At 40.0% G+C, this 15,653-nt stretch overlaps 1 protein-coding gene across 4 annotated transcripts in view; it reads left to right on the top strand.

Moving 5' to 3' along the window:
• casz1 (castor zinc finger 1) overlaps positions 1–15,653 on the top strand; it is a 181,905-nt gene that overhangs the window by 94,613 nt on the left and 71,639 nt on the right. For all 4 annotated transcript variants that reach the window (XM_061903882.1, XM_061903880.1, XM_061903881.1 and 1 more), the window contains exon 2: positions 11,929–12,495. In XM_061903882.1, the coding sequence (XP_061759866.1) occupies positions 11,929–12,495 (567 nt within the window). The remainder of the gene's footprint in view (positions 1–11,928; positions 12,496–15,653) is intronic.

Genomic DNA, 15,653 nt, shown 5'->3' with positions numbered 1-15,653 from the left:
CATCTAGTTGGCAATGGCATTGTTTTTAATCATCAGAACCTCAAAATTATTATTACCGCTTCTGATGCGGCAATTAAAACTTCAGGTCAGAGGCACAACGAGCGGTGATCAGCAGCCGAGCTGAGAAGTTTTAATTAGACGATCAGAACCATTAATGCACAAAAAAAAAGGTGTGCGCTGGGAAATTAACGGGAACGTCTTAATCAGGGTTAGCGACTCCGAAGAGGAGTCAAGTGAACAGAGAGCAAAAAACAAATCATTTCCGCACCACTGGGACAAAACTCAATTAAATATGGATGCGGAAAAATGGAAATTTCTCGGCATCGGCTTCACAGACTCCTAGGAAAATGTGGCAAAATCTCACGGCGGGGTCGACGACCTCGCTTATTGTTATTCTTGTGTAATAAAAATGAGAAAGGGGGCCAGATGCTGGGGTCCGCGTGTCATGGCGTACCTTCCACTTGACTTCCTAGCGGATCCTCTCGCACAATTTCAAACATCCTCTCTTTAACTTGCATACCACACTTCATCAAAAAATACATCAAAGGTTAAAGGAAGTACAAACTTTATCCACCAAAGATTCATAAAGTTATAAGCTCGGGCAAATCTCTGTTGCATATTGTAAAACAATCTTTGTCTCCCAGACCCTGTTTGTATTAATTAAGTCGAGATATTGCTTACTTGTTTGCCTCCACGTTCATTTTTAGTAGAACTTAACAACACATGCTGGAATAAGTTGGACACATCTTGTGAAAATGCATGATTGTTCATAATACTTAAGCGTCCCCACGCTTCTTTCTAGAGCAGGGGTGTCAAACTCATTTTAGCTCAGGGGCCGGACTATTAAAATCATGGCATTAAAACAAAAAAACAAAGACAACTTCAGATTGTTTTATTTTTCTTACTTTGGGCAAAAATAGAACAAACACATTCTGAAAATATTACATTAAAAACATAGAAAAAAACTACCCGCAGCAGTAAAGTTTAGATCCATGAAGGAAAGAAGACAGTGAATGAATGTTTATAACTGAATACATTTACATATGCATTCAAATGTGTTTTCTCTAGTATTGTTTTTTTTATGAATTAAGTAACTTTTATGACAACTTTTTTCCAAAACACAATATAGAATGTGAGATATAACTGGACAATGCATACATTTATTAGTTGTTTTCAAAACGGTTACAAAAAAGTGGAACCCCAAAAATTTATTGTGGGACCCCATTTTCATGACATGCTGGGGTCCCTGAGACCCCGTTTTTAAAATTCCTAGTGCCAATACTGATGGAGTATTGGTGCGTGCAAAACATCAGCAGGCAACTGTGGCCTGCGGGCCGGTTTCAATACTAATCATCCTGGGGTTCTTGACTTTGACACCCCTGTTCTAGAGCCTATACCAGGAAATTACAAAATAATTAATAAACAGTGGCAGCATATTGAATAAAGGTATTTCAAAAAGTTTCAATTTTGCTATTATTAGCGTTATTTACAAGATATTGTTATATAATTGTATTTCCATCCATCCATCCATTTCCTACCGCGTGTCCCTTAAAAAATACCAATATAGCAATATGACACCGTAACATAATAGGTCATGAAAAATACTGTATTTTCTCAACTATAAACCGCTCCAGTATATAGGCCGCAACCACAAATCTATAAAAGAAAAAAAAAAGTTCATGTGTCGTATTAGCCGCACCGGACTTTCAGCCGCAGATATATACCGCTACGTTGTGAAATAAGACATTTACCTAGAAATATTCTGTAAATGTTTATTTACATACCTTAATTGTTTTCAAACGAGGCCTGTAAACAAAACAGAGAAGTCATTGATGTCTTTATTCATCCTTTAAGAGATAAATAAGATGTTCTCCTTTTTTAATCCGGTTCAAGATATTTACCAGGAATCTTCATCCTTGTACTTTGTAAACACTTTGAGTTTGAACAGTTTCTTGAAGTGGGTCATTTTAATACATTGCTTGATGTCTTTGCTCAATCCATTCCATTATTTAACCGTGAATGGAAAGGAAAATCCAAAGATAAGATGCACCTTTGTACAAACTGCACAGTTCAAAGCGTGGGGAAAAAGTAGTCGCTTATAGTTCAGAAAATAGTGTATTTAAAACCCATTTCATCTGGAAAAAAAAAGAATTAAAAAAAAAAAGAATATTAAAACATGTTTACATGATAGTATTTGCCCACTGGTGTCATTGTTTGGTTTGGTTTGATTTCGATTCCCATCTGGAGTTGCATTTGGAAATGTTAATGGAAAACCACACTGTGCTTGACTCGCTCTGATGACCTCTGACAAGGAAAGGCCAATATTGGGAAAAAAAAAATCTTCTCTGAAAAGATTGGCTATGGCTGAAGTCAGACAAAGGTAAACCCACCTCGTCACAGCCGTCATTAAATTTCTCACATCCTTTACTCGAGAGCTGCCTTGATTGCAGTCTCTGCTCGTTCACACAAATGATGCACTTCCAACAGCGTTATTAGGATTCGAAACGCCACTTGATTGGGCGTGATATGACTCTGCCACACAAACACAGCGTTTACATAAAAAAAAAAAAAAAAAAAGGAAGGACTGTGTCTCCTTCAACTCCAGCATAAGTTCTTAACAGAAACAGAGAATATTTAGAACATATTCCTGTCTTTTTCCTTAGGTTTTGACCTTATAAAGACAATACTCGGTTCTGGTTCGCAGCTCTGGGCTGTTTCCAGTAAAATAATGTCACATGTAACATAAGCAGTTGGAAAAATGACTTTCCCCCCTCACTAAGGCACAATGCTGACAGGGGCTGTCAGCTCATTGAAAATTAGCACAGGAGGCTAAAACAAAGTGTAAATATGTCCGGTCCACATGACAGCCTTGTTTTTCTCTCTGATATTCACTAATAAGGCAGAACGCTTACTGGACTCTCTGGGAGGTTGCGGAGAGTCGGCCCCACGGGGAAGAGTTGCTCTTTCAAGTCGGTCCCCTTAGATTTGATATCATTGTACGCTATCATGCACACAAACGACTGGAGGTAAACAGCTTAGTGTTACCATAGCGATCAGTAATGTAAGCAAAAAGCTGCTGAGGACAGAAATAATAAATAATTGCGCAGACAGCTTCTGTAAACCATCCAACCTTAATACGGTCCTCCTTGGGGGCTTTTTAAAGGCCTACTGAAATGAGATTTTCTTATTTAAACGGGGATAGCAGGTCCATTCTATGTGTCATACTTGATTATTTCACGATATTGCCATATTTTTGCTGAAAGGATTTAGTAGAGAACATCCACGATAAGGTTCGCAACTTTTGCTTGCTAACAGAAAAGCCCTGCCTCTACCGGAAGTCGCAGACAATGACGTCACATGTTGATGGCTCCTCACATATTCACATTGATTTTAATGGGAGCCTCCAACAAAAACAGCTATTCCGACCGAGAAAACGACAATTTCCCCATTAATTTGAGCGAGGATGAAAGATTCGTGTTTGAGGATATTGACAGTGACGGACTAGGAAAAAAAAACAAAAAAACGAGTTTGAAAAAAAAAACGCAATTGCATTGGGACGGATTCAGATGTTTTTAGACACATTTACTAGGATAATTCTGCGAAATCCCTTATCTTTCTATAGCGTTGCTAGTGTTTTACTGAATTTAACAGTACCTGATAGTCAGAGGCGTGTGTCCACGGGTGTCTTGATACGCAGTGTCTCAGGGAAGTCGACGGCAGCTTTATGGGCGGCACAAGCTCAGCTGATCCCCGGTAAGAAGCGACTTTTTACCACAATTTTCTCACCGAAACCTGCTGGTTGACATTCGGTTGGGATCCATGTTCGCTGTGATCCATAGTAAAGTTTCACCTCCGTGAATTGTAAACAAGGAATCACCGTGTGTTTGTGTGGCTAAAGGCTAAAGCTTACCAACTCCATCTTTCTACTTTGACTCCTCCACTATTAATTGAACAAATTGCAAAGGATTTAGCAACACAGATCTCCAAAATACTGTGTAATTATGCCGTTAAAGCAGACGACTTGTAGCTGTGTGTGTGCGCAGCGCTCATATTTCCTAACAGCCCGTGACGTCAAGCGTACACGTCATCATTACGCGACGTTTTCAAGAAAAAACTCCCGAGAAATTTAAAATTGTAATTTAGTAAACTAAAAAGGCCGTATTGGCATGTGTTGCAATGTTAATATTTCATCATTGATATATAAACTATCAGACTGTGTGGTGGGTAGTAGTGGGTTTCAGTAAGTTAGTTCTGCTCGCATTTTGTTGTAAACAGAAAATCCAACAGAAATAGCCTCTAATGGAAAGAAACAAGTGTGCAGGGGTCATTTCCTACCAGGATTTGGGGGCTGTGATGCAAAGGAAATTGGTAGTTAGAGCATGAAATACTGAATGCAGTTAACACAAAAAAATGACCTCCACTGCAACACCCAAATGACCCCAATCTTCCTTGGGAGGGAACTTGTAAAAATAAAAAATAAAAGAAGTTGGAAATTTATGTCTTCCACTTCCTAATAGTTTCTCCAGCTGGTTTTGAACCCCCCCCTCTCCAAAATGGCTGTCCTCTAAAAAAGGTGACCCTTTCACCCCCCCGCCTGCAATTGTCTAACACTAAAATTGGTGGCGTAACGTGCCGTCGATGCACGCTCCCAAGCACCACTCTCAAAACGACATCATTCCTGATTTCATTGTTTCGCAGAGGAAGTCTGCAATGTAAATACAGTAAATGAGAAAGCATGTGTGGCGAGCGCGGCTCGCATTGTCCGCTGACAAGGGGGGGTGATTTGTAAACTCCCTCCAACGGCGTATCCTCCTAATGATTCTTTGCAAAAGAAAATGAAAACCGGATTTTATGTTGCGCCGGCGTGATTTACATAACGCCGGCAAGGGCTCACGCGTGATTGTGTTGCGTTTTATGGCCGAGGGAGAAATGAAGTGGCTCGTACTTGTTATAGAAAGTCAATTGAGTCTTAAAGATAGAACTGTGCAACCTATGATATCACACATTCCTCTCCTGCTCAACCAGGTAGCTTAGCATATTATGTTAGGCAAGATGCTGAGTCAACACAACAGGAATAAACATCTCCTGGCTCCACGCTGCCCGGAGCTTTACGTGAAACGCAATGAAAAAAACAGATCACAACTTTTAAAAAACATCACGAACGGCGCCGTTTACTCCTCGGTTATTTACGGCCGCGATAAAAATCTGGCCTTGAGTTGGAGTCTGTGAAACGCCGTGGCAAGGTGAACTTTGGTGGCTCTGGAAATAAAGTGAAAGGTAACAGAGTGCACTTTCTGCCCTAAAAAGGCAGCTCGGGATATGGAATGCCACAGGCAGCTGTTCCTGCCTCATCAGAGGACATGTTATAAAGATAGCCCCACTTGGGTTGAAATAATGCCACCCATTCCAGCCCCAAAGCACACTCTATCACGCTCCATTGTTAGGAGAGGCTGCACCGAGGAGAGCGGTGACAGCGGGCCATACTGCATGTCCCTGTAAAACAAGCTTATTGGCTGCATGACGTCTCACTTCATATGTAACACAGCATTTCTAAATCTGCCCGTCGAGATGCAAAATAGGTTCTGTTCATCATGAAGCAGGCACAGGGCGGAATCACAATTGAATTGATGGGTACATTCGTAATGTATGCGTCTATGTCAGGGGTCACCAACCTTTTTGAAACCAAGAGCTACTTCTTGGGTACTGATTAATGCGAAGGGCTACCAGTTAGATACACACTTAAATAAATTGCCAGAAATAGCCAATTTTCTCAATTAACCTTTATGAAATAAATCTATATGTATTTTAAAAAATGGGTATTTCTGTCTGTCATTCCGTCGTACATTTTTTTACCTTTTGCGGAAGGAGAATAAATTAAGAAAAAAACACCCAATTGAACGGTTTAAAAGAGGAGAAAACACGAAAAAAAAGAAAATTAAATTTTGAAACATAGTTTATCTTCAATTTCGACTCTTTAAAATTCCAAATTCAACTGAAAAAAATGAAGAGGAAAACAAGCTAATTTGAATCTTTTTGAAAAAATTAAAAAAAGAATTTATGGAACAGCATTAGTAATTTTTCCTGATTAAGATTAATTTTATAATTTTGATGACATGTTTTAAATAGGTTAAAATCCAATCTTCACTTCGTTAGCATATATAACAAATTGGACCAAGCTATTTTTCTAACAAAGACAAACCATTATTTCTTCTAGATTTTCCAGAAATTTTTTTTAAAAGAAATTCAAAAGACTTTGAAATAAGATTTACATTTGATTCTACAGATTTTCTAGATTTGCCAGAATAATTTCTTTGAATTTTAATCAGAAGTTTGAAGAAATATTTCACAAATATTCTTCGTTAAAAAAACAGAAGCTAAAATGAAGAATTAAATTCAAATGTATGTATTATTCTTTACAATAATAAAAAAAAATACTTGAACATTGATTTAAATTGTCAGGAAAAAAGGGGAAGGAACCTAAAAGGTAAAAAGGTACATGTGTTTAAAAATCCTAAAATCATTTTTAAGGTAGTGTTTTTTCTCTAAAATTGTCTTTCTGAAAGTTATAAGAAGCAAAGTAAAAAAAATACATTAATTTATTTTAACAAGTGAAGACCAAGTCTTTAAAATATTTTCTTGGATTGTCAAATTCTATTTGAGTTTTGTCTCTCTTAGAATTAAAAATGTCGAGCAAAGCGAGACCAGCTTGCTAGTAAATAAATACAATTTAAAAAATAGAGGCAGCTCACTGGTAAGTGCTGCTATTTGAGCTATTTTTAGAACAGGCCAGCGGGCGACTCATCTAGTCCTTACGGGCTACCTGGTGCCCGCGGGCACCGCGTTGGTGACCCCTGGTCTATATATTTGATAATCAACCTATTAGATATTAGGTCACCTACTCACTGGCCTTGTGGTTAGAGCAGACCAAGGCAAATTAAGGCCCGGGGGCCACATGCGACCCGTTAAGCTTTTCAATCTGGCCCGCCAGACATTCCCAGATCATTTGTTTAGATGCTTGAGATGTAAAGTGTAGCTGCCATGATGATGTGCAGTGATGTTTTCTAATGACCGTAAGTCTTCAACTATGCTAAGTCTTTCAATGGTTGGAATCTGCGCTTTTGCATGATACAGTAGTTACTATGGTAATATAATTAGTTACTATGGTCATCTAATTAGTTACTATAATCAACTAATTAGTTGAAATGCAGGTGTCAAGGACAGACGCGGAAGGAGATTTTTACAACAAAGTTCTGAAACTTAAATATATATCAGATATATCAAATTGTAGGTGTTTTTTTTTCTTTTAGACTTCGCCTTTATATTTTTGTTGCATTTTGCTTGATAGTAAAATATGTGGATGGAGAGGGGTTGTGGCGTGCTTATGTGGTCATTATTCAGTGTTTTATCCTTCATAGTTAATATTGTAAATCACACATTCTTTATTTTCATGCAAATTCTGGGTGTCTCGTTCAGTAAAAAAAATGTTAAATGCCATTTCGTTTTTAGCATGTAGACATTATTGTGAGGTTTTGTATTAGTGTTCCTAAAATTCTGATGTACCGGCCCCCAGACACATTTTTTCTCTAAATTTGGCCTCCAAGTCAAAATAAGTGACCAGGCCCTGATATCGGTAGGTCGTGAGTCATACCAAAGACTTTAAAAATGGGACCCATTACCTACCTGCTTGGCACTGAGCATCAAGGGTATATCTTCAAGTACAAACCCTGTTTTCATATGAGTTGGGAAATTGTGTTAGATGTAAAAATAAAAGGAATACAATGATTTGCAAATCAACCCATATTCAATTGAATGCATGACAAAGATAAGATATTTGATGTTCAAACTCATAAACATATATATTTTTTTGCAAATAATAATTAACTTAGAATTTCATGGCTGCAACACGTGCCAGAGTAGTTGGGAAAGGGCATGTTCACCACTGTGTTACATCACCTTTTCTTTTACCAACACTCAATAAACGTTTGGTAACTAAGTAAACTAATTGTTGAAGCTTTGAAAGTGGAAGTCTTTCCCATTCTTGTTTTATGTAGAGCTTCAGTCGTTCAACAGTCCGGGGTCTTCGCTGTCGTATTTTACGCTTCATAATGCGCCACACATTTTCGATGGGAGACAGGTCTGGACTGCAGGCGGGCCAGGAAAGTACCCGCACCCCTTTTTGTAACACATGCTGAATGTGGCTTGGAATTGTCTTGCTGAAATAAGCATGTTTGGTCCGGATGACACGATGTCGAATATTTCCAAAAACAATTTGAAATGTGGACTCTTCAGAACTCTTTTCCACTTTGCATCAGTCCATTTTAGATGATCTCGGGCCCAGAGAAGCCGGCAGTGTTTCTGGATGTTGTTGATAAATGGCTTTCCCTTTGTATTGTAGAGCTTTAACTTGCACTTACAGGTGTAGCGACAAACTGTATTTAGCGACAGTGGTTTTCTGAAGTGTTCCTGAGCCCCTGTGGTGATCTCCTGTAGAAATTGATGTCAGTTTTTGATACAGTGCTGTCTGGTCATTCAATGTTGGTTTCCGGCCATGCGGCTTACATGGAGTGATTTTTCCAGATTCTCCGAACCTTTTGATGATATCATGGACCGTGGATGTTGACATCCTTAAATTTATTTCAATTGCACTTTGAGAAACGTTGTTCTTAAACTGTTTGACTATTTGCTCACGCAGTTGTGGACAAAGGGGTGTACCTCGCCCCATCCTTTCTTGTAAAAGACTGAGCATTTTTTGGGAAGCTGTTTTTATTCCCAATCATGGCACCCACCTGTTCCCAATTAGCCTGCACACCTGTGGGATGTTCCAAATAAGTGTTTGATGAGCATTCCTCAACTTTATCAGTATTTATTGCCACCTTTCTCAACTTCTTTGTCACGTGTTGGTGGCATCAAATTCTAAAGTTAATGATTATTTGCCAAACAAAAAAAAGTTTATCAGTTTGAACATCAAATATGTTGTCTTTGTAGCATATTCAACTGAATGTGGGTTGAAAATGATTTGCAAATCATTGTATTCCATTTATATTTACATCTAACACAATTTCCCAACTCATATGGAAACAGGGTTTGTGCTTCTTTCATATATATACATATATATAAAAAAAAATATATATATATATATATATACATATATATATACATATATATATTATATATATATATATATATATATATATATATATATATGTATATATATATATATATATATATATACATATATATATATATATATATATATATATATATATATAAAATCCGTTGATGAATGAGTACATCCGTTCGGCCACCGTGTTCAATGGAGAAGACTGATCTACAAAATTTGCAGGCAGCATACCCCTTCCCCTTCTACCTGTCATGGATGAACTGAAATAATTTTTTTCCAATCATTTTGGAACTTGCAAGCGTACTTCTTCTTCTTACTCGTCTTTGCCATGTCTCTTCTTCGTTCTTCGGCTTTGTCTCTGGTATGTTTCCTCGACATTACTACTTGCCCTGGTTCTGAAGCAAAGCATGATGGGAATCCGGATGTTGTGTGTTAGTGTATTAACGTGCCGGAAGGAATAAACACACGCTGAGAAATAGCTCCGTGCCTGCCTACTTTATGGGTTATAGATAAACCTATGGATAACGGAGACATAAAATAGTCTCCTTTTCAGGCGAGAGATAACGCTAAAGGCAGTGCCTTTAAAGGCCTACTTAGATGAAATGTTCTTATTTAAACGGGGATAGCAGGTCCATTCTATGTGTCATACTTGATCATTTCGCGATATTGCTATATTTTTGCTGAAAGGATTTAGTAGAGAACATCGACGATAAAGTTTGCAACTTTTGGTCGTTAATAAAAAAGCCTTGCCTTTACCGGAAGTAGTAGACGATGTGCGCGTGACATCACCGGTGTAAGGGCTCCTCAAATCCTCACATTGTTTATAATCATAGCCTCAGATGTAATTAGACACATTTACTAGGATAATTCTGGAAGATCCCTTATCTGCTTATTGTTATTATAGTGTTTTAGTGAGATCTAAAGTCATACCTCAAAGTCGGATGGCTGCGGTGAATGCCAGTGTCTTTGATGAAAGCCATGGAGGAGCCAAGCTCCTAGCTGCCTTTTTTGACAGCTGCTGCAGGAGGAGGTCCAGTAATCCACAGATGTCTCCGGTAAGAGCCAACTTAATATCACAATTTTCCCATCCAAAAACATACTGGTTGACGTAGAGAAACATGTTTGCTTGACCGCTCTGTGTTAAAGCTTCACAACAAACAAAGAAACACCGGCTGTGTCTCGGTGCTAAAGACAGCTGCAATCCACCGCTTTCCACCAACAGCATTTTCATTTATAGTCTCTATTATTAATTGAACAAATTTGCAAAAGATTCAACAACACAGATGTCCAAAATACCGTGCAGTTATGCGATGAAAAGAGACGACTTTTAACCCTAACTGGTGCCTGGCTAATATGTCCCCTCCAACCAATAACGTCACAAGCATGCGTCATCATTCGGCGACGTTTTCAACAAGAAACTCAGCGGGAAATTTAAAATTCTAATTTAGTAAACCAAACCAGCCGTATTGGCATGTGTTGCAATGTTGATATTTCACAATTGATATATAAACTATCAGACTGAGTGGTCGGTAGTAGTGGGTTTCAGTAGTTCTTTAAGGTACGCCCCCAATATTGTTGTCCGGGTGGAAATCGGGAGAAATTCGAGAGAATGGTTGCCCCAGGAGATTTTCGGGAGGGGCACTGAAAATCCGGAGGGATAGACACAATCAAATGTTAATTCATGGTCATTAACCTGAATTACACATGTTGTCCACCAGATGGTTGCAAACTTGCAGCAATTTTACCAGAGGTCGGCAACCTTTTTGGCTGAGAGAGCCATACAAGCGAATTATTTCCGTGAGAGCCATATCATTTATTTATTTTTTAACACTGAATACAACTATATGCGTGCATTTTTAAGAAAGACCAACATTTTAAGAGTATAACAAGTCTCTTATTCTTTTTAATAATATTGTTATTCTGAGGCTAACCAAAAATAAATAAAATACTTCTTACCATTAATGCGACTTCTTGAACAGGTGCGGCAAAAACCGGATGGATGGATGAAAATGCATGAGAATGTTTTATATTTTGAACGTTATTTTTGACACTGTGATTACCAGCGGAATTATTCATTACTTATCGTGCTAAGCAATGTCAGCTAAGATTTATCTGAGAGCCAGGTGCAGTCATCAAAAGAGCCACATCTGGCTCTAGAGCCATAGGTTCCCTACCCCTGAGTTATACTGTCATGTATTTAGAATTAAGTCGGAGGTTCCTTTTTAAAGTCTTCTCGCGGGCCAAACTCAACATGCCAGCGGGCCGCACTTGGTTCGCATGCCTTGGTTTGGACACCCCTGCTCTAAATGACAAAGTGGCCTCCATAGATCGATGCCAATCGTAATAGTCAATGCGAGTAATCCAAACACACTCAAACTGCCTTTTATTTTGTTGTCAGTCCACATCCAGAGTTTTTGCAGGACTGCGCTCCCCTCCCCTCGCTCAGTGCAGGACCACAGCCTCCCGAGGTGAGCCTGGAGATAACATTTCAGTGTCTCTAAGGTGCTGTCATGTGAAGGATTATGTAGCCAGCTTGTACTGTAGTACTGATACATATCTGGCTGTGGTTTCAGCTGCCACTGCTTTTTTCTTCCTGCTTTTCCCCCCACTCCGCCACCCCCGAGCTGCCCATGGAGGTGCCGCTCTTATTGTGAAGTGCTTTCAGGGAGGGCTTATTAATAGCAGCAGTTACCATTCCAAAGTCAGTTTGTTTTTTCCCCCCATTGTGATATTTGAAATCAGATGTGGTTCAGGAGCACGTCTGAATGTGACACCTCATGGTCCCTTTTTTTGTTCTCCTCCCTCAGCTGAAAGGAGTTTATGCACTGAAACGACCTCAGGAAAACCCAAGATGGCTGCCAAAAGGAAAGGCGGCCTAAAACTCAATGCTATCTGTGCCAAGCTGAGCCGCCAGGTGGTCTTTGACAGCAGCTCCCAGAACGCAGAAGGAGACCAGAGCGTGGCTGAAAACAGCGAGCGCGGCAGTTCCCACTACGACGACAACGACGCCAACTTCCCCGAGAGCCTGAGTTTGAGTCAGAGCCTGGAGGAGGACCAGAAGAGGCGCGAGGCCATCGAGAAGTGGGTGAACGGCGAGTACGGCGAGGAGCCGCTGCCGCTGGGGTGCGGCGACGAGCAGGAGCACGAACTGAAAGACGCCAACGATGAAGACAGCCCTCCCGTGGGGGTCTACATGGTGCAGCCCAAAGGATGCAGCGACGACGAGGACGACGGCGAGGAGGCGGAGCCCTTTGCGGGCTCTCAGGATGGCAGCTACCACGACGACAAAGAGGCTGACGACGGGCCTTCAAAACCTGACGCCTACATGCCGCCGAGCGAGGCCCAGACCCGCCAAGCGTCTTTCTCCTCTCCAGGTGCGTATGAAATCATCCTCCAATCACGTCGCTGCTGCTTTAAACCATCTTCTCCCGCTTTGCCCTTCAGAACATTCCACTTTAGAGTATTAAGGGGCAAAGGCTCAGGTTAGATGGGTGTGTGTGTGTGCGTGTGTGTGTGTGTGTGTGTGTGTGTGTGTGTGTGTGTGTGTGTGTGTGTGTGTGTGTGTGTGTGTGTGTGTGTGTGTGTGTGTGTGTGTGTGTGTGTGTGTGTGTGTGTGTGACATTGCCACATGCACACAAGCTTAAGTGTGCCCATTATTGGAGAGAGACACTCTAGAGTTACATTATGAATAGTCAGTGACATTATTACCCTAAAGACAGATTCAACTGGCGTGCTGGAGGGCGAACACAGGAACTTGTCCGAGTGTGCTAAACTGGATGAAGAAATTCAGAAATGGAATAGGCTTACAGCGAAAAGGCCGTTGCAGCAGCTGCGGGCAAAGAGCGCATGGCGGGGCCGGGCCAAGCTTCATTTTACACTCAGGATTACATATTGAGTCTTTGATTGTGCCTATATAAGCTCACTAAAGCTAGCCGCTGCAGCGCCGTCGGCGTGCTTGACTAGCACCGTTATCAAATACAAGACATCAGATAGAATGTAAGCAAAGATAATTAGGAAAGCAGATGTGATAGATGGCCCTGGAAATAGCAGATGCAGGAGACAGGAAGCGCGAATCCGCTCCAAAGGTCTGACTTTCCCATTCATACTCAATACTGTAACATTGAAGCAAAGTTAATCATCATATATCCTCCTGGGTTACAGTGGAACCTCCATTTAGGAGCTTAACTGGTTATAAAATATGGTTCGTAAATAGAAAAGTTTGTACACTTTGAACACAGTATATATAAAGTGCAACGCGGTACTGTATATCAAAGAAACATAACAAGGGGGGGATCGATTGACGTTTTATTGAATACCAAAGCCGAGACCACGACAACCGGCTGAACTGTCACTAGCCCTGTTGTGCACTCACAGTTGGAATTCATAAAACTCCTTAACTTTACCAGCCGGGTCACTACAATTAGGAATTTAAAAAAGAAATCCGCTTTACCTTGTCGGTGGGGGTGAAACGGTACGTGTATTTGTATTGAACCGTTTCGGTTCAGAGGTACACCAAACGACACGGACATATTAAGTAGCACACCACACGTTGTGTAAACAATGCACACCGAGGCACCATGAATTGATTAACGTGGACCCCGTCTTAAACAAGTTGAAAAACTTATTCCAGTGTTATCATTTAGTGGTCAATTCTACAGAATATGTACTGTACTGTGCAATCTACTAATAAAAGTTTCAATCAATCAAAAAAACAACAACAACTGGGCTATGATAGACTGACCATACCTCCTATTTTCACAGGATATGTCCTCTTTGCAGAGCTGTCCAAGTGGAGTTTCTTAAATGCTTTGAATGTCCGGCATTTTGAGTTATGGTTGCGTGTATTTTCAATGTACGTTCAGGGTTAAGAAGGGGTTAAAAACAAAAAAAGAAGTGGTGCACGCAGTGTTAACATTCATTAGGGCGGGGCAGAGACAGAGAGTGAGAGAGTTTTGTTAAACGCATGCGTCGACAGGCTCTGCTTTCTACCCATTGATTAATCAGATGTAATTTTTTATTATCTATGCGGCCCACAGCTAATGTTTTAAAGGCCCACAGCACATTCTAAAAATACTATTGAAATAAACAAAAACATAAACAAAAGTGAAATAAAAAAGCTTAAAGGCTAAATGTAATTTAGAAAAAGTTGCAACGTTGAGTAATAAAACAAAGCTGTTTTTTTTTTTCAAACTGTCATTGTTGAAAACATAATATTGAATCAAAATCAATGTTATTATGAATTATTGACCTGTCCAAGTTTCCGATTACTTCATATCAAATATTCCACTAAGAAAAATATTTTGGTGGAAGATTTAGCAAATTTGTTAAATAAATAAATGGGTTGTACTTGTATAGCGCTTTTCTACCTTCAATGCACTCAAAGCGCTTTGACACTACTTCCACATTTACCCATTCACACACACATTCACACGCTGATGGAGGGAGCTGCCATGCAAGGCGCTAACCAGCACCCATAAGGAGCAAGGGTGAAGTGTCTTGCTCAGGACACAACGGACGTGACGAGGTTGGTAATAGGTGGGGCTTGAACCAGGGACCCCCAGGTTGCGCACGGCCACTCTCCCACTGCGCCACGCCGTCCCCATATAAGATAAATAATAAAAAAATGTATATTTAGTTTTTTTCTTACTGTACCGAAAATGAACCGAACCGTGACCTCTGAACCGAGGTACGTACTGAACCGAAATGTTTGTATACCGTTACACCCCTACTTGTTGGTAATCTTCTTGGCGCGCAGCAATACTTTATGAATGTCGTCCATTTTTGGATTCATATTGAGTTAGCAAAACTAGAAAAATGTTGTTAAGAGCAGACAACTAAGAGTAGCGAGGATAAAACATTAATGTACTGAGGGAAGGTTTGCACAGGAAAAGCATATTTTTATTCGGTTTGATGTTCGTAAATTGAAAAGTTCGTACGGAGATGGGTTCGTATATCAACATTCCACATTACACATTTCATTAAAAAAAAAAAAAAAACAGCCCTTTCAAATAAAACACAAATGTCCACAGCAAAAGACGCTGGATCTCAACAAGTTCGATGAAGGAGCCCTATGAGTCCAGTTGTACAATTCAGCATGTCTGAAAAGGAGTAGAAAGACTCTTCTTCTTACGTCTCCGTGCCTTAGCAATTACTGATCGTTTTCTCGCTTACTGAGTTGAAATGTTGCCATTTTCCAATAGGTAGAGACAGAATAGAATAGAATAGAATAAATTTCCCCCGAAAAACAGATTGACTCGCTGGAATATAAAGACAATATAACACCCGTCCAAAGGCAAAACCCAGTAACTCAATTTTGGTCAAAATCGACCTGATAATAATTTTGGAGTTCCTAGGTGATATGCTTTACATTAGTGTATGCGATATTGTAATTTGTTCCGTAAGTAAGCTGTTACGTGCATGGCAGGACCTAGCAACTACCACATAACCGCGTAGATACAACAGAAAAACCTAGTATCTCAAGGGACCAATCGGAGCTTCTTTGTCAGTCGCCTTATTGTCTTTAATGAGACAT

Source organism: Nerophis ophidion, linkage group LG06 (assembly GCF_033978795.1).
Source record: "Nerophis ophidion isolate RoL-2023_Sa linkage group LG06, RoL_Noph_v1.0, whole genome shotgun sequence".
NCBI classification, from domain to species: domain Eukaryota; kingdom Metazoa; phylum Chordata; class Actinopteri; order Syngnathiformes; family Syngnathidae; genus Nerophis; species Nerophis ophidion.
The sequence above is the reverse complement of the archived record's forward strand: the minus strand, read 5'-3'. Positions and strand labels throughout refer to the sequence as shown.